Genomic DNA, 21,404 nt, shown 5'->3' with positions numbered 1-21,404 from the left:
TTTAATATAGGCAAATTATAATTATTGTGATTGATTATTATATCTATACACTAGTATTCTATTGAGTAGATCTAATGTTTTATTTATTACTGCATTTATTTTTTTTTTATTTACACATAATAGAGAAGTTATCAAATTCATTCCGCCGCATTAATTAATTTTAGAGCCTTTTCATAATTCATTCAGGGATAAATTGGATCGAGTTTAAAATTATATTTGTTGTAAACAATAATTTAAATAGAGTAACGATGTTATTAGTTTGAGATTTATAATGTCACCCAATCCTCCCCCCTCTCCCCACTCAAACCCAAACAAACAAAAACAAGATTGCCAAATACGCTACAGCGGCGACGATTCTTCAAAGAGCTCTGTATTTCAAATTGTTTACAAAATGGCTGCGCCCAAGAAAAAAGTTGTAACAAAAGACGATTTGAGAAGGTTTATGAAAGAAAAACAGTCGCACGTTAAAGCATCTTCTAAAGTTGATCACCCATTAGCAAAGTATGCGAGCTTGAAGCTCTAAAATTACATTTATTTTAAATACATCTAATTCTAACTAAACTAGATCTAGATTCTAGATCTATAACCAGATTCTAGAAAAATCTACGAAATAAAATAAAAGTTGTAGGGCCTAAAAAAAAAGGAAAAAGTTAGGCCTACTGCTAGATCTACTTCTAGATCTAGATTTCAGCTAGATCTAGATCTATAAATTATAGGCTTCATACAAAACATCATATTTCATTATATTTGTAATTTGAAAAGTTTAAGGTACCAAAAGGCCAAGCGGCTGGAAATAGCTGTGAGTGGGAATAACCCCAACAAGGCAACAATCAACAGCATGCATGGCTATTCAGTTCCCAGTCTGCTATCATTTCATGCTAAATACGACTGGGAATAATATCTTACAATAGCAAATGCATTTATTGTGACTGGGGAGTGAGGTATAGATTAAGAGAGCAGTGCTATTTTTTATTGTGTTATATTTTCATTAAAAAAATATTAGGCCTAGCTAGGCCCTATGGTTTAAGTTTAGTTTAGCTGTTTAGGCTACGTAGGTCGTAGATGATCATTATGCACTCTAATTAAATCTATCTCTATACTAGTCTAATAGATCTAGTAATTTTTAAATAAATAATATTAATTATGCATCAATTTAGTTAGTAGTTCACATTGCTATTCAATGATTCAACTGTCAATTACTATTTAAAATTCGCTTAGAACAAATATCAGGTGAAATAGCATGCCCTTTTTAATCAGCTATAAATTATAACTCACAGTTTCCATCACACTTTTCCCAAATTGTTTTTCTCTTAGCAAAAATCTTAGGGACAGTTTTTTTTTTGCAGTTATGCAAGAAATCACATCACTATTGACAAAAAATCAACAAAAGTAACCCTTACTTACATGAACAACAGGGAAAAATTAAATTTTGATAATAGGGGGCATAAATTCAGTGTAAAAGATAAGGCATCTGATGGGTTCGTACCCGCACCTTCTGGCACGGCAGTCACCCACATGTCCTCTTGACCACACAATTTTTTTTTACATTAAATCTATTTTAAAAAGTCATGACTGTGAATTGCCCTAATAGTTATAAACAATGTCTAACCCACGCAAATAGGCCATACACAATCAGGTGTAGGTAAAATGCAAATGAAAAATATAATTATATTAAGGATAAATAGCAAGACACAATAAGCAAAAGATTTTGGTTTCTTGGTGGTGGTTTTTGAAAAATTTGAAATTCTGTATGCATATGTAAAAAATAGCATTATTAATAAGAATTCAGGCAATATAGTATCATATTGAGGCTGTTTGGGTTTTGTTTTTAGTAGGTCTGATTTTTCAAGGACTGATTCTATGTTTTGTTACTCTATTGCCTATTTCCTGTTAATAACTACTTTTGGTAATTGTGTACTTTACCTTTCAGATACAACAGTCTTAACCAGTTAATTTGTGTGCTTTGTAGTAATGTTATTAAAAATGATTTACTTTGGCAAGCACACATACTGAGCAAGCAACACAAAGAGGTAATTACATTTTTTTCAAAAATATTAATAATTTAAAAATTATATATTTCTTTTAGGTCAAGAAATTAAATGCTGGCAAATATTTAATACTAACAATAATCTTAAGCATAAAATGATGTCTTAATAAAAGGCAGATCTACCTTAGGCAGACTGTCTTTTAAAGCAACCAATCAAAATGTTGGCATATATAAGCTTAATATTTAAACATTGAAATTTAGGCCTGTAGAAAGTATTCTAATTTTGATAAAACAAAAAAAAATTCCAAATTGATAAATGCAATATAGTATTTATTTTCACACAAGTTCAATGATAACAAAGTAATACAACAGTAGTCTTAAGTTATTAATTACCTTAACATTATACACAAACAAAACGTATCACTCAATATTTTATGTTATTAAATTATGTTATCAAATTAAAAACAGGCCTAATTATCTAGGGAACAACATGTAACACATTGTACTGAGAAATATGGTTCACTACTCTATTATCGTTATTTAAAAATTCAAGATATGACTAGGCTAGAATATAGTATAAACCTTGAATACAATGACCCATTCAATTTGTTCATTGATGGTTGTCTCATCTTGTTAACATACAGTGGCCTATCTATCCTTTACAGTTGTTAGCCTTATTTTGCTATATTAGAAAAATAACAAATGATGGGATTTTTTTGGTTATTTTGACTTACTATCGACCTTTTTGTTCATGTCTGGCTGTAGTTCAGGATATATAAATGATAATAGATTTGCAAGAACAATTATGTATACATAGGAATTTGAATTGTACTTTAAGCATTAAGATGTCTATTGTTTGTCTAGAAAGTTTTAGCACTAAAGACACAAGGGCCAGCCAAACCGGAGCATTTGTTGCCGCCATCTGCCAAAAGAAAAGGGGATGAACCAGAAGAGCCTGATAGTAAAAAAGTTAAAACAGGTATATTACCGTATATTACTGTATTCCTGATTGTAAAACCTTTAAAACAGTTATTTTATTTTATTGGTAATAAAAATGTTACAAACAAGTCTTTTTTTCTGAATAGTTAAATTATGGGTTGTAAAATTGTTAAAACAAGTAGTTTATTTTCATCGGAACTTATGAAATATTCTTTTTATAAAGTAGCAGAAACTAGATACACATTTTAGACTACTCGTATCAAACGTATCCAGACATGATTTCTGAAAACTCATGATTAGTCTAATATGAAGCAAATAGAAATATTTCTTTATGTTTTAAGTTGTTAAGTATTTAGTATGTAGGTGTGCATATTTGTTTATATCGTTCATTTTAATAACTTGAGTTTGCATTTGAATACATTTTTAAATTGTAAAAATTACAAACTTTAATTGATCAGCCAAATATTTTAATTCTAAATTTTATGTATTATCCTCACTTTTTTTTTTTTTACATTACTTTAGGTTTGAAGCCACCAGAGACGTGAGTGAATTTTTCCTGTTTTTGTTACATTTTTGTACAAGGCACTATTAATTGAGTGGATACATGCATGCCTAAAAAATACAATTCTGTAAAATAATATTTCTTCAAAATTTGAGATATAAAAAGGTGTTCGAGATAAATAAAAATGTTTTCTATTACTATAATTTAAATAATCCGTATTTGAGATGTATACATTTGTTATCTGTTATTGTAATCCAGCATATACAAAGATGTGTTTTCTGTTACTATTATCCAGCTTATTTGTGATATAAAAATGTGTTTTCTGTCACTATTATCCAGCTTATTTGTGATATAAAAATATGTTTTCTGTTACTATTATCCAGTGATCAAGAGGATGTGAAAGAAAGAGCAAGAGCAGCATTTTTGGCTGGTTATTCATCATCATCTGAAGATGATGATGATGATGAGGAACAGGAAGAAAAAGATGACTTGGATACCAACAGTAACAAAACAACGACACAACAAACACCAGCCAAAACAGTCACAGCATCCTCTTCTGAAAATGGCCTTCCTGCTGGTATTACAATCAGTTCTAGTTTCATTTTGTACAGTAAAATAGTTATTTAGTTATTGACTTTGAAGTTGTTCTAGTTAAGAAGTTACTTAAAAAGCTCTTCTGTAATAAAGTGATGAAAAAATGTATGGCATGCAGTTTTTTGACTGACCCTTGTTTTGATCTAATTGGTAAAAAGTGCAGGTGAAGTAGAGCTAACATGTTTTTACTGTCTCTATGCATCACTTTCCCATCCAGGAATTATTTATGAATTTTAATTTGTTGTAAAAAAAATGGTACTGCCCTACAGAACTATTTAAAAAGTCAAATACTTTTTCAGACTTCTTTGATTCTGAAGTGGAACCAACAGAAGCAGAGGCAGCCCACAGTAAAACAATGTCAGAAATCCTCCCAGAAGGATTTTTTGATGACCCAAAGTTGGATGCAAAAGTAGGTTCGATAATTCATTTGGATTTTTTTATGTACCTAGAATTTATAAATATAAGAGAGTTGTTGAAATCTTTGATTTAAAAATGGTTATCCTATTCAACATCCTAAAACAATTTCAGGTTAGAAATGTTGAGTACAAAGATAAAGATGAAGCAGAGTGGGAGTTGTTTCAAAAAGCCATTAAGGAAGAAGCTCATGTAAGTGATCAAATTTTTAAATCCATGATTATAACATTGCGGTATATAGTTTGACATGCCCAGCAACCTAAAACAGCCGCAGTGAGGTTTATGGAAATAGTAATAACAAATTCAAGACAATTACTGGTACAATGGACATTTCTACTTTTCATCAGCACACTGTAGTGTGGTTAAAGATTATATAAACAAGGTTTTAACTTGCTCAATGTCAACTTGGTTGTATTGTTTTAAAAACTTTTGAAAAATGAATGGCGTTATGGTATTTTTTCTTTCTTTCTTTGTAAACGCCTATGTTGTGTTAACATCTTATTTTATTTTTACACAATATACTCTTCTCATAAACAGTGTCAAAATTACATACTTTCATTTTGAGTTGGCTTTTAAAGAATGGGATTGCTTTAGCATATTAAAATGTACATTGATGCCACTATCTATGGTGTATAAAAATTCTTTGAGGTAGTCAGTAAAATAAACTTGTGGAAATTATGAGGTATTTTAACCAGTGTTATGTACAAAGTATTGTATCTAGAACCTTTTAATCTTTGATGTGACAAGTCTCATAGCCCTTCATCAGATGTGAACAAAATCAGTCTTGTATAGTGCTAATTTTTTACTAGTATTACTGAGTTTTTTTTTTTTGTTTTTTTTTTTTTTTTTTACTTTTTTCTGAATTTTATTTTTCTTTTATATTTTATTTACAATGAACAGTTTGGGGCTTCAGAGTGTATTCACACAAATTCTTCAATGTCAAAACTAAATCAACCAATGTTTTCTCTACTGTCAGGCTTTTTTTCTGTGTCATTCTGACAAAGGCTTCCAGTTCATTTGATGAAATAAGTACACTCTTGTTTTGACCAAAGATCTACATCATATTTATTTCATTACTTCCAGTTCATTTGATGAAATAAGTACACTCATGTTTTGACCAGATCTACATCATATTTATTTCATTATTTCCAGTTCATTTGATGAAATAAGTACACTCATGTTTTGACCAGATCTACATCATATTTATTTCATTACTTCCAGTTCATTTGATGAAATAAGTACACTCATGTTTTGACCAAAGATCTGCATCATATTTATTTCATTACTTCCATTTCATTTGATGAAATAAGTAGGCCTACACTCATGTTTTGACCAAAGATCTACATCATATTTATTTCATTACTTTCAGGTGTCTGAAGTTATTATAGAAGAAGAAGATGAACAAGTGAATATTGTCAGAAAAATTGATGAGATAGATGACCAAATGTAAGTGTATAACCTCATTCTATTTTTAAACTTTAATTTACAGTTTTTTATAAACTTATATACATACTTTTAAAATACTGTATAATTTTTGTGGATATTATTGGTTTTCATTTTTTTATGTTTTTTATATCAAGTTTGCGGTGGCAAGAAGTTGAAAACTTGCATGTGAAAAAAGAAATAATACTAAAAAGTTCCAAGAATGATGGAGCAAAGAAAACAGATAGTGATGATGAGGTTGATGAAGATGAGTTGGACCAAATTCTGGACTGGAGGGTGAAAAGTCATTGATCACATGTTACATGGTGTCACTGCTAGCTTTGGTTTTATCTTCTCTCTCAAAGTCAACTTACCATCAATACTAGATCTAGAATAACTAAAAATATTACTATTGATCAGTAAATAGTATGGTTGTAAGCTGTTTAATAATGCAGTAAGTGTAAGCTTGGCTTATTTCTTTCAATGACCGACTGAACTAGGTGCACTTGGTCCTCACAGAGTATAATATTAAGTGGACAAATTTATCAATGTAAAGTGTAAGTTGATGGTTAAGTTTGCACACTAATTGTCACTTTACATGGTTATGTTTGGCTATGTATTGTACAAAAATGTGTGTTTCTAATTATTTGTATATGGTTATGTACAGTTTATGTATTACATGCCTGTTATTAAATTTGGCAATTTTATGAATGAATCTAGTTTGCAAGAAGGTTGAAAGTCTCAAGTTTCTTGTATACATTTGTACTAAATAAACTTGCAATAATTATTTTTTTTAAGTAATAATAAGTTATGCTATTAAAAGATGTAAACAATTGCTGTTTTATGTAATATATTTCAAAAGTTCATATAATTCTAATGATTGTTATGTACAGTGTATATTTCTTTTAAAAAGTTGTCTATTATTTAGCTGATAACCATAGATTTTTCACGAAAAGATGCTTTCCTTGGGTGTCGTAATAAGTAGCTGTTTGATTATAGGGTGGATTCAGTTTATTGTTCATAAAAGTTCCCCCTTCAAACCTTATGGTCGAGCAGAGTCCAGCTGTTTCAGTGACCTTGACATGGTCAGCACTACATCAGGTACCCATAAGGGCTGGGATCCTAACTAAAGACCCTTGGGTTAGCAGTTGCACACACTATCATCCAACCACACATGCCCACTCTTTTACTCTGCTTCTACGTATCTATTAAAGTAAGATTTGAACTAAAAATCAGCTGACTTGAGCCATGTGATTTGGCTAGTGAGGTGAGATTATAGTTTGTCCCATGACAGAGCCACCCACACATCCAATGCACTAGTTGTGATGCACTAGGGCAGGAAGTATGTGCCTGGTGGAACCATAATTCTAGTTGTTGGCAACATGACTGTGAGATACCCTCTATTTGGTTCATGTTTTTGCCTGGCTCAAAAGCATTGATGAGCCTGCTATGTTAGACATTGGTGTTGTCAAACATCCAGTTTGACAGTTATTATCAAACCTTGAGTTAGAGAACGAACTTCATATTTTTCAAATCCTTTTTTTCTGCAACAGCTTACAAAACAAGCAACAAATTATCAAAATTCAAATATTTATTGTTATCTAAAAAAAAAAAAAACAAGGGTTCTGTGCAACTGTTAACATTTTACAACTTTACTTTGACTACAAAAATTTTGATTATTCAAAAATATGTTATGTATAGGATTAGCAAAGTATAACACAAAACATCTTATGTCTACAATCTTGGTTAATCAGCACTGAATAAACAGATGTGTTGTTGATGTGTGTTAATAATATTCATGCTCTTTTTAATAACTGGGTAATTCGTGAAAAAATTTACAGAACCCTTAAGCGTAAAAAAAATAAGACAGCATTTAAAAGCAATCTTACCACAATTTGATTTTTTTGCTCACTAATGTTTTCCAAAGATAACTTAGAACAATGGATTATTCCATGAGTGACCGTTAACTTGGACTACATGTAATTAAAAACTGCTACCACACATTGTGAACAGTGTGGAAAATTGACCAAAGCTGTACAAAATCTTTGTACAGTAAAGTATATATTTAGTAGTCAAAGTTTGGCATTAAGATTTTATATGAAATTTTAAAAAAATTGCATCACCTTACACATTTACAATTTTAGCAAAATTTACAATAACTCAAAATGAATTTACATGGTAGAAAAACTATTCTAGAAACTTATTAAAATGCAAGATAGAATTCAGTATACAAAAAGGATGTGGAACTTACAATACATTCAAATCTTTTCACAATTGCATACTTTGTAAGTTTTTCTAAATTTTGTGACCTAATAGTTTTTTTTTAATTACCAATACAATTAAGATTCAGAAGTGATGGCTACATGTTTAACACTAGTTTTTGCTCAAGTTAAACCAATTAGTTTCTCAATAGTTGTTTGTTTCTGGAAACTAAACACTCAATCATTTAGAAATACCATGAGAATACAATCTAATTTTTTTTTAGGTAGCATAATATCACAGCTTGCTAAGGTTTAGTCTTGTGTATTCTCCTAGATTTAACTTTTAGATCATAATCATAAATATTTATGGCATATTCCTCTATTTTATAGCTGGTCACTGGTATTCAAATTTCATTTTTATATACATCAATTTATTACTGATTTTTTTAAGAAAAGTTTTTAATAACATCACATAGTAGGATAACTTGACGTGTGCATCTGGCTTAATTTACCTTTGTTTCTATAGTAACAGGTGCACCACTATTTCATTGACTATTTGTATGAACACAAAATATACTTAAATACTGATATTAATCAAGGATGGTAACTTTCATCTAGCATCTTTTGTAGTTCTTGGGAACAAATCTTAGCTTGGTCTCTGGAAGTAAAATAATTAAGTTTATATTTGTTTAATCTTGAATTCATTAAATAAAATTAGATTTTTTTTTTATATGTGACCAAAAAAATCTAGACAAATATTGCATTTTACAACAAAACAATTCAATACAATTTTTTTTCCAAATAGTGTAGTTACAGCTTTAAGAAAACATTTCGTCACTTTTCATTAGTCAAATAATTTGATAACACTAAACAAAGCAGATAATGACAACATGGTAACTGTGCAGTGAAAGTAAAATCTTTCAACACACCATGGGAAAAGTTTCATGTCATAGAACCTGTTAACTGTTTTCATTATGCCTTTGCTTTTCATTACAGTGCTATTGGGTTGCTGGTTTAAATAAAGAAATCATATTAAATAAATGATTAAAATTATTGCCATACTGTTATACTGTCTTGAAAAATAAAAGCTCACCTATAAGGCTGTTGCTGGCCTGGTGTCATGTGCCTCCAAGTATGGCCCATCATTTTACTAATTGATGAAGCTTGAAGACCTGGGTTCTCTCTAGTTTTACAACACAAATAGAAAATAATTAACTCTTTTCTTGAATACTAGGACATGTGAACTATTATATAGACTCAATAAATTGTGTTGTTACTCTAAACACAACTCAGTGATTGTGTAGCCCAACAACAAAGAGAACTCACATAGATTTTGTAGAAACATGAGTAACACAAAGAAAGCTGAGAGGGATGTAGTAGCAATGCCACAAAAAGCCCATTAATTGTGTAGCACAAGAGCAATGAAAGCTCAGAAAGATTGTGTAGCCATGCCACAAGAAAGCCCATTGATTATGTAGCATAACAAAGAAAGCTGAGAGGGATTGGGTAGCAATGCCACAAAAAAAGCTCATTGATAGTGAAGCATAACAACAAAAAAAGCTAAACACATTGATCGGACTGATTGTGAAGCAATGCTTCAAACAAAGCTAATCACATTTATTGGATTGATTGTGTAGCAATGCCACAAAGAAAGCTCTTACTGATAAAAGTAATATACTCTGAAAAAGCTTACTTAATAAATCTTTTCCTATGGATACGGCTGTACATCATAAATCCATTCATCCAAGATGACTTTCTGAGATCTAGTTTAGATGTGACTTCTATGCTGGCCTCTTTAACAACCTTTTCACATTCCCTAGCTAGTTCTATCTCTGGTCTGAAAATAATTAGCAGCATTTTAAAAAATCAATATAAACTGGTAAAACATTTTTACAATTATACCCCCCCCCCCCCCCCCCCCATATTTAGTGGATTTTTCTAACAAATGTAGCTGGATAATGATTAACTGAATATTCTTTACTTTTCACCCATATTAAAATTTGATGATGTTCAGTATTTTGTCAAAGACATTTTTAATACCAATATAGCCAACTGGTATTATAATATTTGAATAACAAATAAAGAAGCAGATAAATATAATGATGGTCTATCAGTATGTCTTAGTGACATCAATTGTTGATAAAGAAATCTTACACTTGGTCAGTTTCTGTACATTCTTTTTTAATGTCACTCTGAAGTTCAGACAGCACACCAATACTGACTCTTTTACTCTCAGTATCTTAAATAAAACAGTAGAAAGTCATTTTCATTTAGAATGTGAAAAAACACTATGTTCAAGATTTTGTATTAAATATGTTATGAGTGATAAATATACACACATTAGGTTAGATTGTTTATTACTTGACCAGTTCATCAGGCTAAAAGATAACATACCAGTTTTTTCTTCAGCATGGTTGTATTCTTCCACATCCATCTTCAGATCAATATCAGTCCAGTTAGTTATATTAAACAGTGGGACTCTTCTTGGGCTAGACTGCTTGCGCTTGTTACAACGTGGTACCAGCTGCACATCCAACTGATTATGAGTATTCTCCATACGATGATAGCTCCCAACACATTTGTCAAATGAAATTCTGGACATTGCATCAATGTCACTTTCAAATTTGATAGTTGTCTGTGGCAGCACCTGGTTGGGTGAGACTATTATGGTGTGGGACATATCAGACAGCTGTTCATCCTGAAAGTTTGGGTCACATCTGATGCCAAATTGGTTTTCTGGCTTACCCTTTTAGAATAAAAATATCCAGCCTTTCAATCAATGTTCATATTTGTGTGATTGGTTTAGTTAAAATTTTCATTTACTACAGTTAATGCTTGCTTCTCACACAAATTTTAAAATTAATCAAACTACTTGGATTACCTCATAGAAGACACAATTGTCTGGGCTGCCAAGCCACTCTACTTCATCTGGTGTTTCCATATATTTGCTCTAAGGAAAATATTTTAATACCTTTTCATTACATATTAAATTATATTAATAGTTAATAGAATTAAATTTGTTGTATATTACAACTGTATTTATTAGTATTTAGTTTCAGTCATATAATCATGCTTCACTTACTTCAAAGGTTGAGGATGGCAGTTCAAAAATGGTATGATCATAATCATTATTACCCAACAGCTGATCAAAGTTATCTGCTGTAGGAAAAAAAAGTTTTTTTTTTAATAAAATTAAACATTTTAGTTAAATAGCCTTGTGTTGTTTTTTTTTTTTTGTTGTTAATATTTATACCTACAATTTGCCCCAAACACAGCCAATTTTAAATGCAGGAACGTTGACTAAAATTACAAAATCAAATAATACCTGACTCTTCAATTATAACTTCCTCTGCAGGAACTACCCAACCTGGACAACCACTAGCATTATTGCTCTGATCTTCATCTGTATCTTGGTAAAGGCTAGATGAAGGGCAGGTGGAGTCTTGAGATTCTTGAAGGAAATTTTCTATCTTTAGGGTAGGGGATTTGTGGCTTGGCTTGTTACTGGGCATTGAATCAGTGGTTGAATCAACAGTAGGAGAAGACAATTTAAGTCTGCAAGAGATATTGCTGGCAAATATTTCACTGTCTTCCTGCCAAAAAAAAAAACAACCTAACATTAATTTTGGCCATATACTATAAAAAAAATCATGGTTCTAAAACAAATATCTGTAGCTTATTTCAAATTAGTTTTTGATATAATGCTTCAAAGGTACATACGCTGTCATCAGAACTAATTGCATAAAATTCTCTTCTCCATGTACCTGTAAAAAAAACAATACTTTTTTAAAAGTTGATAAAGATATAGACTATTCTTGAATCTACCTAACTACTGAAGACATTATTTATACAAAGGGGTTTCAGAAAATTAAAATTGTTATACTAAAACTTTGCAACATGTTAGTGTGATTATATATTTTAAAACATTTAATTTAACAAACCTACCTGATTTCTCTATATCTTTGATACTGGAGGTTAGTTTCAGCCAGGAAGGATCAGGACAAACGTTTAATTGTGAACTCATATATTTAATTGTGTTTTCCAGGTAAGCAACATAACTGATTATTCTCTGCATCATGACCACCTGTTGTTTTTTTTTTAAAATTTAAGTCCAAAGGAAAACTAATGTATATAACTGAACATCAATAAAAATAAAATTCTTTACTTAATAAAAATGCAAATTAGTTTTAAGCAATCAAAGCTGCTATCAAGGCAAGTGTTCACAAGGCTTTAAAGTACAGAAACTAATACTTCTTTAACAAAGCAATAATCTTAAGGATTGACCTTCGTTTCCTTTCCATCTTCAGCAGAACCTGGAACGCCTTTACATATTAATCGTAGGTGCTGGTTCAATGAATGGTGCCTTAGGCTAATAGAATAAGCAAAAGGAGAACAAAAAGCTTTAAACTCAACATTCACTAAAATGCAGACAATGTTTTTTTTATAATTAAGTTCTTCGCTGATAAATAGTAATTGATATTAATACATTTTATAAACACAATATCATAATTTATCATGGTGATAATTAGACTACCTTATTGGTAGTCCAATTATAATAAAAGTTACCGCTCATTTTCTCTATGCTTTTCTTTGAGCATTTTAACAGTGTTAGGTGTTTTATCCTTGTGATAATAGTTGGTCTTTTTTTTACTTGAAGGGGATGACAGGAGTTGTGACTCAAAGTATGTCATAGCTTCAGCTGCAGAGTTCTAACAGTTGAGGATAAAGTAAATATGAAATTACATTTTTAAAGAAATAGAAAAAAAGTCAACTTAGAACATATTTAGCCTATACAGATTGAAACTGGTTTAGTTAATAACACTGCTTTATTAAACTTAATAACTGATGATAAATAAAGCATGCCTCAAGTATCATTTCTGATATCTCAGAAGACATTTCTTGTTGAATTGGTTTGTGAACTGTATAAGTTTCTGTCTGTGTAAAAACATCCTCTCTATCTTCTTGTGTTGAATGTTCATTGTGCATCTCAGTTGGCTGATCTTCACTAACTTCCATCTTAATACAAGCATTGGTATTTGCTGCCATCTATAACACTGCAAAAAAAAAAAAAAAAAATCAACATTGTATGTTATTGGTTTAGCTAAAATAGATCCAGATCCTAATTAATGAAGTCATACTTACTTAAATTACTATAAGTATGATACACATTTGCATTGCTGTAGGATAACTGTTAAATCTATACATAAGTAACTCTAACTTGAGCTATAGCTGATAAATACATTTGATAAACAACTAGCTATGTTCAAATGATGTCTACAAATACAGTATATGAAATAGGGCTACCAAAGCGTTGCGAGGTGGGGGTGCGGAGAGCACCAGGTGATACCATTTAGGGGGGTGACACCAAGACGAAAATTGCAATAAATATAAAGAAAAATGCTTTTTGCCAGTTCAGTTAATGAATAATTAGCGTTAAAAAGTCAAATAAGTATAAGAACACATTGACCATCTCAACAATACATACACACACACAAATATATATGTATATTTTTCCTTTGGTGTGTGTGTGGGGCGGGGGTGTGACAAAATGAAGTGATACAGAACCTGGTGACACCCGACCTAGCGACACCACTGAGGGCTACTATTATAGGCAACTTATAAATAGCTTTATAGACAAAGTTACTTTCTATTTTCTATGGAGCATGATCTTTTTGAAAAATAGATATAGATCTAGATCTAATCATAATTCATAACCTGTTGGTTTCAAATCTATTTGAAGTATTTGGATCTAGATCTAGGTTAGGTCAATTTATGAATTTAACTTTCAAAGATAAAATATATATTATATTTGTTGCTTAAGTCAGTAATTTAAATCAGATTAATTAGAATCTCTCCTAGATCTAGAATCTAGTCTTAGAATCCACAAACTTCAATTTGAAAATGAAATTCAGTAACATTAACATTGAATAAATTGTAAAGTTAAAAATAACAATGCTCATGGCTGAGTCATGACATAATCAAGATTTAATCTTGATTATGTCATGACTCAGCCATGAGCATTTCAAGATTACATTAGATCTAGGGTAATCCCTTAGTTTAGCGTCGGTTATTATTCCGGAATCGTATAGCAGTAAAAAACAGTAAAACAATGCCAAAGTCTGTCACACACTTCCGGAATTCACCGGAAGTACTGTAAACCATACTTTATTTGGTGTCATCTTTTATTTTTATACAGAATGTTTAAAATTTAGATAGATTTATTTTCGTAATCATTTTTACATTTAGTAATCATTTTTACAATTTTCGTAATCTAGATTTTTTTTACTTGGCCTAGCAGCTAGACATCTAGCTAGATCTAGATTCTAGATCTAATTAATTAATGGTACCAAATCCGCTGCAAGCAAAAAACATTAAATTATCAGCCTACATTAACATTTGACTTCATTATTTATATTTATATTAATAATATGTTTTTTTTTTTAGATCTACTAATTTAAATCTACTATTATATTTATTCTTGTTTCCTTTTGTCGATTAAACTTAAAAAATTAAAACATTAATTTACTACAATCGACTTTCAATTTATTTATATTTCAATGATCAAATAAACCATGATTTACCGTAACTCTAGTTACCGAGACTCAACAAACATTACCCGATAATTTCCGACGCTAAACTAAGGGATTACCAGATCTAGATCTACACTCTAGTCCTTGGTCAATTTACTTTTAAATCTAGATCTAGGTTCTTGACCCTAAATGTCCTAGCCTGGGCCATAGGCTAGGCAGGGTTATTAATTTTATGTAGATCTAGAATCTAGTAATTCTAGTTCTAGATTCTAGTAGATCTAGATCTTGTAGTAGTTAGTAGATTCTAGTAGTAGTCTAGATCTAGATTAGTATGTACTAATGTAGAAAGTAGAATCTTGTCTAGAAATCTAGAATCTAGACTTAGACTCAATAGTCTAGTCTTTAATTTTAAGTCTACCTTTAGTTTTACAATGTTTTAAGTTTATTAAAAGACTTGAGTAATAATGGTCGGTAATACCTAGATCTAGTCACGATCTAGATCTAGAGAGATGATAGTTAAATTATTTTTAGAATCTAGATCTAGATCTATGTATTCCCACGTGGGTTTGTCTCCGACTGTTAGTGTTACTAATCTAGGCCTATGCTCATGGAATAATTTTAATTGTATGGAGTCATGTGACCAGTTCTTAATTTAGAACAAGAATCTTATTTTTGTTTCTTATAATACAAAATCTACCCTGTACTCAGAATCAATTTGTTGACGTGGCCTGAAAAGAAATGCCTTTGTGTTGTCTGTTGTAAAAATTACGAATTGCATATATTTACAGTTCCTCCATACAATCTAAGAGATCTAGAATCTAGTCTTATTAAATTAATTTAGTCTAAATCATAAAATAAAGTTGGGCTACGTTTTTTTCAACCTTTAGCGCGCTTTACTTACAACACGCTTCCTAGATCTAGTTTAAATAATAAATAAGGCCAAGCCTTTAAATATTTCTGGAATTATTTGCATTGGTATTGCGCTTTGATGCGTATTTATATAACGATAGAGATTTCAATAAATTTAATAGTTGAAAATTAATTTACTAACATTTTATATGAAAAGTCATGGATACGTTTTAAGCAATCTTGTACTTTTTCGTAATTTATAATTAAAAATTAGCTGAAATAAATGTACATTTTGGCATATTGTTCAAGGGGAGCTTATCGGTTTTTTTTTTTTTAAATGTAGAGATCTTCAAGCAATAAGGGGTAAACAAAGCCGTTTCCGGTTTTGAAAAGTAAACAACCAGCGCACAATGTTTTATCACGTAAGTTTTTACAATTAGATCTAGAATATCAATTTATTTAAGTAATTAAAAGAAAAAAGCATCTGCCGTCTAAATTGTTTTATATCAATTGAATTATAAGTATAATTGATTATTAATATTGTAACTTCACACACTAAAAAAACCCTTCGCGGATGTGTTAAGTTAAATCTGCTATCGTTTTGGGTAGGCCCCCTACGTAAAATCGGGTAATCCAGGGGTCTCCAAACTACGGCCCGCGGGCCGGGCCCGCAAGGTCCTCTCATCCGGCCCGCGGAATCTTTTTGTCCAAGGAAAAAATTTCTGTTAGAGATGGCTGATGAACTTTGCTCAGAAAATTCAAAACAATTTCAAAATATTATAGCTAGCTTTGGGTGCAAATACCTTTGCCCACCGTGTTTCAGACATTGGTGAAAACATCGTGACTCAAATAGCGAAAACTGCAAGCACGCTTCACTATTTTTAAAAATTGCAATGGATGAGTCGCTGGACAGCTGTTTCACCTATCAACTGCTTGTGTTGTTCATTATGGGTGTGGTTGAAGACATGAACATAACACAAGAGCTGGCTTCCCTACATAATATGTATGGCACTGTTACCGGAGAGGACATATTCAATGAGTTAAAGACAAAATTTGTTGATTATAACTTGGACTGGACTAACCTCAGTTACCTGACTGTTGATGGGGAAAAGTACATTAGTGGCATAAAGAAAGGCTTGGTTGGACAAGCGAATGAGAAACATATTCTACAAACAATGCTCCTGCTCTCTATTATTCATCAGCAAGCTTTGAGTGCTAAATATATGGACATTAGCAGTGTACTGCATCCTGTGGTGAAGATGGCGAATTTAATAAGGTCATATGGGCTCAACCATAGATATAGAATACGTGAAGAATAATTTGAGAGCAAACTTGAACCTCGAGTGTGTTGTCGGCCCCCCGACAGTGTTTCTTTCAGATTGTTTTCTCTGGGAGGGGGGGGGGGGCACTTGAAATTTGTATATATTTTAGACATTTTTCGGGGGGGGGGGGGGGGCTCCATAACACAGAAAATATGCCTTGAAGAAACTCAGGCCCCCCGAACTGATATTTGATAGTCGATGCGGCCCTCGGTCTGAAAAGTTTGGAGACCCCTGGGTAATCTATCGTTTTGGGTACGTAAAATCGCCCGCGACTTGTAATGTGAAAAACAGGTGACTCCTTACATTTTAATAATTATTTCACATTTTGAGGAGGAATTATGTTTTTTAAAATACAAAAATGTTTCCTTGTTACCTGTTTTTAAACAATTGAATTAGGCCTAAAACTTTTCCCGTAATAAATGAAGACTAGCGATGTTTCCAACAGATGCAACCAGGAAATCTGAAAGAAGTTAAAATTATGCCACATTTTATTGTTTTTCAAAAATAACTAAACATTTTAATTAAACATTTTAATTTTAATTAATTGAGATGCACAATTGATTGATATAGATTTATCAATGCACAACAAGTTGTCACTGTATCGTCTATTAAAGGATTGTCCTTTTATTCAAATAGTCCAATAGCATAGTGTCACTTAGAATTTTGTATTTTTGTCTAACTGACCCTATTATCCTTTCTACACGAATCCTTGCATTTGCAATGTCTCAGCTACATCAAATGCAGATTATGTAAAGAATGTAAAGAAAGGATTCCGCCTCTCACAAAAAAATCTGTTAAAAAAACTAGTTGAGCTAGAAAGCTACTTTGTTGTCATCCAAGTGAGCTTTACAAGAATATATCATTTTAATTTTTATATTAATTATATGGTGATTTAAAAAAAAATAATCCTTATTATTTTTATTTTCAATTTTTAGATTTGGAGTGTTGATGTACTATTAATAGCCTGTAGGACCTAGACCTCTATTGAATACATAAATTTAAACACTTGTGTTGTGAAATATGCATGCTTTTAAAATTTAGGTTCAGTATTGTCAAATTTGTGCGTGTAATAACTTATTTTTAAATTATTCATTTTTCATTGAAAAAAATTTGATTTAATTTGTGTGACATTTTTGAAATATGTTTTGATGTAGGAAGATACAATTATGAGATAAATTGTAAACATGGTTAACATTATGCTGATAAATAAAGTGCATTAATCAATACACAATAAAAAATTATGTGTTCATTAAAATCTTTTAATACTTTTATTAATTTGCAAATCAACCTCCTTTGGTTCTATGTAGTAAAAGCTATGTTTAAATAACAATATTAAAATGCAACTTTCAAAAAACCTGGTCACCTAATTTGAATAAGAAAAACACTTTGCAAAAAAAAATTCTCACCTATTTATCAAATATCTAAATATTTTCCAGCTATTTTCATTTTATTTTTTGCTTTTTTTTAATAGGTGTCACTTGAACATGACATATTACTACATCCACGTTATTTTGGACCAAATCTGTTGACCACTGTCAAACAAAAACTTTTCACAGAAGTAGAGGGGACTTGCACAGGAAAGTAAGTATGAAATACTTCAATGATATGTTGCTTTTGATTGCCTTTAATTATGTAATAAAATAATGTTTGATATAGGATTATGTTTAATATTACTTATTTAACTTAGATAAATTTAAATATTTAATCCATATGTTTAGTGCTTACACCAGTCTATAATGCAAAGAATAATGGATCAGCTATTAAGAGAAGATGGGACAGCGTGGCCTAAGCTTAGAGTGCTTAGCTGCAAACGCAAGAGTCTTGAGTTCGAATCTAGATCCAAGTCAGTAGATCCTGAGTCCACCCAGCTCTGATGGGTACCTAACTCATGTTAGGGAAAGTAAAGGTGACTGGGCAAAGTACTGAGCATACCTTCCCTTCATATGCCGAGGTCAAGATACATATGAACACTACTTCATCTGCCCAATGGATTCTTTACTTACTGTGGATAATGCCACATTCTCCAAACACGACTTGATCAGAATGAGATCACATGAGGTTTCGAGTGTATTGCAATAATTTTTCTATGCATTTTATTCAGTCTAAACATAATATCCATTATTCTATAATCTTGTGAGTGTATATTGAAGTACTGCTCATAAGGTATGTAATAAAAATGTCACCAATTACAGAATGAAATAAAGGATTGAGAGCCACTTAAATTTATTTTCAATGTATGTTATGCAATGTGTTCAATTAGGTATGGTTTTGTCATCGCTGTGACAACCATTGACAACATTGGAGCTGGTTTGATTCAGCCTGGCAGAGGTTTTGTTGTTTATCCTGTGAAATACAAAGCTATAGTTTTCAGACCATTTAAGGGGGAGGTCTTGGATGCTGTGGTAACACAAGTCAATAAGGTAGACAGTCTGGTTTAAACATTTGGTTTTCATAACTGGCTAGACTAACTCTTATTTCTAATTGACCAAAAGACATTGTTTCTTGAAGATATGAAAAGTACTATAGATTAAGTTAATGTATTTCTGTAAAGTAGGCTACATCATACGGCAAAAACACATTTGTTTTAAGCTTTGTTAATACTGTTAAATTGTTAGGCATTAAGCTTTGTTCTAGTAATAATTTAAAAAAAAACAACATTTAACTATCTAAGATTACATGTTGTTTAAATGTTTTTCTTTGTAAAAACTGTTTCAATAAAATGAATATTAAGTCTATACATATACTTATTTAAATGCAATTATTATTTGTATATCTTGTTGTAGGTGGGCTTGTTCACAGAGATTGGCCCTCTCTCTTGTTTTATATCAAGACATGTAAGTTCTTTAAAAATCAATTTTAATAAAACCATTTGCATACTAGTTATTTCTAAATCTTTCTTACTTTTCTAAGTTTTGTAATTCTTCAACTTTTATTATGAGATAATTTAAAAACTGTGTTAATTAGATAATGTATTGAATATAAATTCACATTACCTTTTTGTTTTTAGTCTATACCAGCAGATATGGAGTTTGACCCAAGTTCAAATCCCCCGTGCTACAAAACTAAAGATGAGGTAAGAGTAGCCACCATCTAAATTATCATAGAGCTGGGCCATCCTAATTGCAATCAAACATTTTAAGCTGAATTTTACCACCTTCCCGGGAACAGCTGTTACCAAAATACAAAACCTTCATCTAAAATAAGCTCACAGTTATATAAAACTCCTCACACTAACATAAATTGAGGTGGCCAGCGTTCTTCTTCATCTTAGCACTGAAATAAAAAAAAATAATAATGCCACTTAACATTTGGCAAACTCTTTAAGATTATTTATCCTGTCACAGGTTTCTGATGTCATTTATTGACAACCCTGTGTCTTATATCCTTAGCATTTGGCAAATATACAATGTTTAAACTGCTATATTTTTGTGTCATACTATACAAATAATGCTGTGCTAAATTTTCTGTTACTTCATGGATAAAGTTAGAGATCATTTGAAGTTCAAAACTGTTATTTGATAATTATATGTTACAAAATATTAAATACAATTTTTTTTGTTTTAAAGGACATGGTAATACAAGAGGAAGATGAAATCAGGTTAAAAATTGTGGGCACTAGAGTTGATGCTAAGGATATAGTGAGTCATTTTCTAAAATCTTAACTGTGCTTTGATATGATCTCAGTGGATGTATTTACTAAAAGATGCAAAATAAAGAGTATTTTGTAAATCTTACCAAGTTATTTTTTTTATTCTCTTTTATCAAGTTAGACAATCTGCTAAAACTCACATTTATTTATTTTTCTTGGTTGTTTCCCCTTATCCACTAATTTTAATTAAAAAAAATTTTTTTTTTTTAAATGCCATATTTCATATCTAACTTATTCTTAAGACAATAACTGTTATATTCTTTATTTTTGCGTTGTTAAGTTTGTATAATTATAATTGTTTTTGTTGACAGTTTGCGATCGGGACTCTTATGGATGATTATTTAGGTGAGTTACTTTCGCTTAGCTGATTTAGAAAACTGTTACTGAAAATTCTTTGTTATATAGCCATGCCATGAATTGACTACTTACCTCAAACTTTTGTACTTTTTAAAATTAACTTTTGAACTCACCAAAACAATTCAGATATTTTTGTGTGTGTATTCTACAGGTCTTTGATGTCACCAGTTTACAGCGTGTGTGTACATGTGTATGTATGAGTGTATGCAGTATCTGAATGTCAAGCACTGACAGGTTCCCACCATTTGTATGTTGTCACCTCCACACTTTGTTATACTTTTATTTTGTCAATAAACAAAATTGTTTTGATTCATCTCCGTTCATGAAATTGTATATATTTCCTGATATGTGTTGTTTTGATTAAAATATTCTAATTTAATTTTTTGTAGTTAATGATACTTTAGGTTTTATTTCTGGAGTGACTGTGATTTATCTTCAGCTTATGCTGTGCCTTGCTTTAGACTCTTATGTTGAAATGTTTGTAAGTCTATAATGGTCATACTAGATGATTAGTGATAGCTTGTTATAGTTGAGGAAAGCAAAAAAAAAATTTTTTGTGGGCATTCACTTTCAAATGGCTGCAGTTTGTAAAGTACACATCAATACAGTTAACAATGTTTTATACTCAGTAATTTAGC

General features: G+C 30.9%; 3 protein-coding genes across 6 annotated transcripts; 2 read left to right on the top strand and 1 right to left on the bottom strand.

Moving 5' to 3' along the window:
- The first annotated feature begins 374 nt into the window (after positions 1-374).
- Positions 375-6,692, top strand: LOC131952650 (zinc finger protein 830). Its single transcript, XM_059315412.1, has 9 exons — positions 375-501; positions 1,931-2,030; positions 2,852-2,966; positions 3,449-3,467; positions 3,812-4,005; positions 4,322-4,431; positions 4,551-4,628; positions 5,806-5,882; positions 6,017-6,692. Exons 1-9 carry the CDS (start codon positions 392-394, stop codon positions 6,168-6,170), a joined length of 957 nt encoding a protein of 318 aa, XP_059171395.1. The 5' UTR covers positions 375-391; the 3' UTR covers positions 6,171-6,692.
- A 789-nt stretch (positions 6,693-7,481) lies between these two features.
- On the bottom strand, positions 7,482-15,490 carry LOC131952648 (uncharacterized). Of its 4 annotated transcripts, none has more exons than XM_059315408.1 (14): positions 15,471-15,490; positions 12,923-13,113; positions 12,626-12,768; positions 12,344-12,428; positions 12,005-12,143; positions 11,780-11,823; positions 11,385-11,652; positions 11,142-11,218; positions 10,941-11,009; positions 10,454-10,805; positions 10,214-10,298; positions 9,753-9,896; positions 9,153-9,242; positions 7,482-8,717 (listed from the first exon to the last, which is right to left on the bottom strand). In XM_059315408.1, exons 2-14 carry the CDS (start codon positions 13,103-13,105, stop codon positions 8,654-8,656), a joined length of 1,743 nt encoding a protein of 580 aa, XP_059171391.1. In that variant the 5' UTR covers positions 13,106-13,113; positions 15,471-15,490; the 3' UTR covers positions 7,482-8,653. The 4 variants fall into 4 exon arrangements, with proteins under 4 accessions (XP_059171391.1, XP_059171394.1, XP_059171392.1 ...); XM_059315411.1 differs by having other exon boundaries at positions 11,142-11,215; XM_059315409.1 differs by having other exon boundaries at positions 15,459-15,488.
- Positions 15,491-15,785: 295 nt separating this feature from the next.
- Positions 15,786-21,143, top strand: LOC131952645 (DNA-directed RNA polymerase II subunit RPB7). The gene is made up of 8 exons (XM_059315405.1): positions 15,786-15,860; positions 18,232-18,341; positions 19,021-19,180; positions 19,544-19,594; positions 19,768-19,833; positions 20,327-20,398; positions 20,721-20,754; positions 20,918-21,143. The coding sequence occupies exons 1-8, from the start codon at positions 15,849-15,851 to the stop codon at positions 20,923-20,925; spliced, it is 513 nt and encodes a 170-aa protein (XP_059171388.1). The 5' UTR covers positions 15,786-15,848; the 3' UTR covers positions 20,926-21,143.
- The last annotated feature ends 261 nt before the right edge of the window (positions 21,144-21,404 follow it).

The sequence above is a fragment of the Physella acuta genome, unplaced genomic scaffold (genome assembly GCF_028476545.2).
Source record: "Physella acuta isolate Inbredline_101_S28 unplaced genomic scaffold, ASM2847654v3 ptg000883l, whole genome shotgun sequence".
NCBI classification, from domain to species: Eukaryota; Metazoa; Mollusca; class Gastropoda; family Physidae; genus Physella; species Physella acuta.
This window is presented reverse-complemented; position numbering and strand designations above follow the sequence as displayed.

Bases quoted from the DNA above. Each gene is read 5' to 3' on its own strand.
- LOC131952650 (XM_059315412.1), top strand. From the start codon at position 392: ATGGCTGCGCCCAAGAAAAAAGTTGTAACAAAAGACGATTTGAGAAGG. The intron at 4,432-4,550 runs GTAGGTTCGATA...AAACAATTTCAG, and splicing joins ACCCAAAGTTGGATGCAAAA to GTTAGAAATGTTGAGTACAA. The intron at 4,629-5,805 runs GTAAGTGATCAA...CATTACTTTCAG, and splicing joins CCATTAAGGAAGAAGCTCAT to GTGTCTGAAGTTATTATAGA.
- LOC131952648 (XM_059315408.1), bottom strand. From the start codon at position 13,105: ATGGCAGCAAATACCAATGCTTGTATTAAGATGGAAGTTAGTGAAGAT. The intron at 9,897-10,213 runs GTAAGATTTCTT...AATTATTTTCAG, and splicing joins TGTACAGAAACTGACCAAGT to ACCAGAGATAGAACTAGCTA. The intron at 9,243-9,752 runs GTAAGCTTTTTC...TTGTAAAACTAG, and splicing joins CATAGGAAAAGATTTATTAA to AGAGAACCCAGGTCTTCAAG.
- LOC131952645 (XM_059315405.1), top strand. The intron at 19,834-20,326 runs GTAAGAGTAGCC...TTTGTTTTAAAG, and splicing joins GCTACAAAACTAAAGATGAG to GACATGGTAATACAAGAGGA. The intron at 20,399-20,720 runs GTGAGTCATTTT...TTTTGTTGACAG, and splicing joins GAGTTGATGCTAAGGATATA to TTTGCGATCGGGACTCTTAT.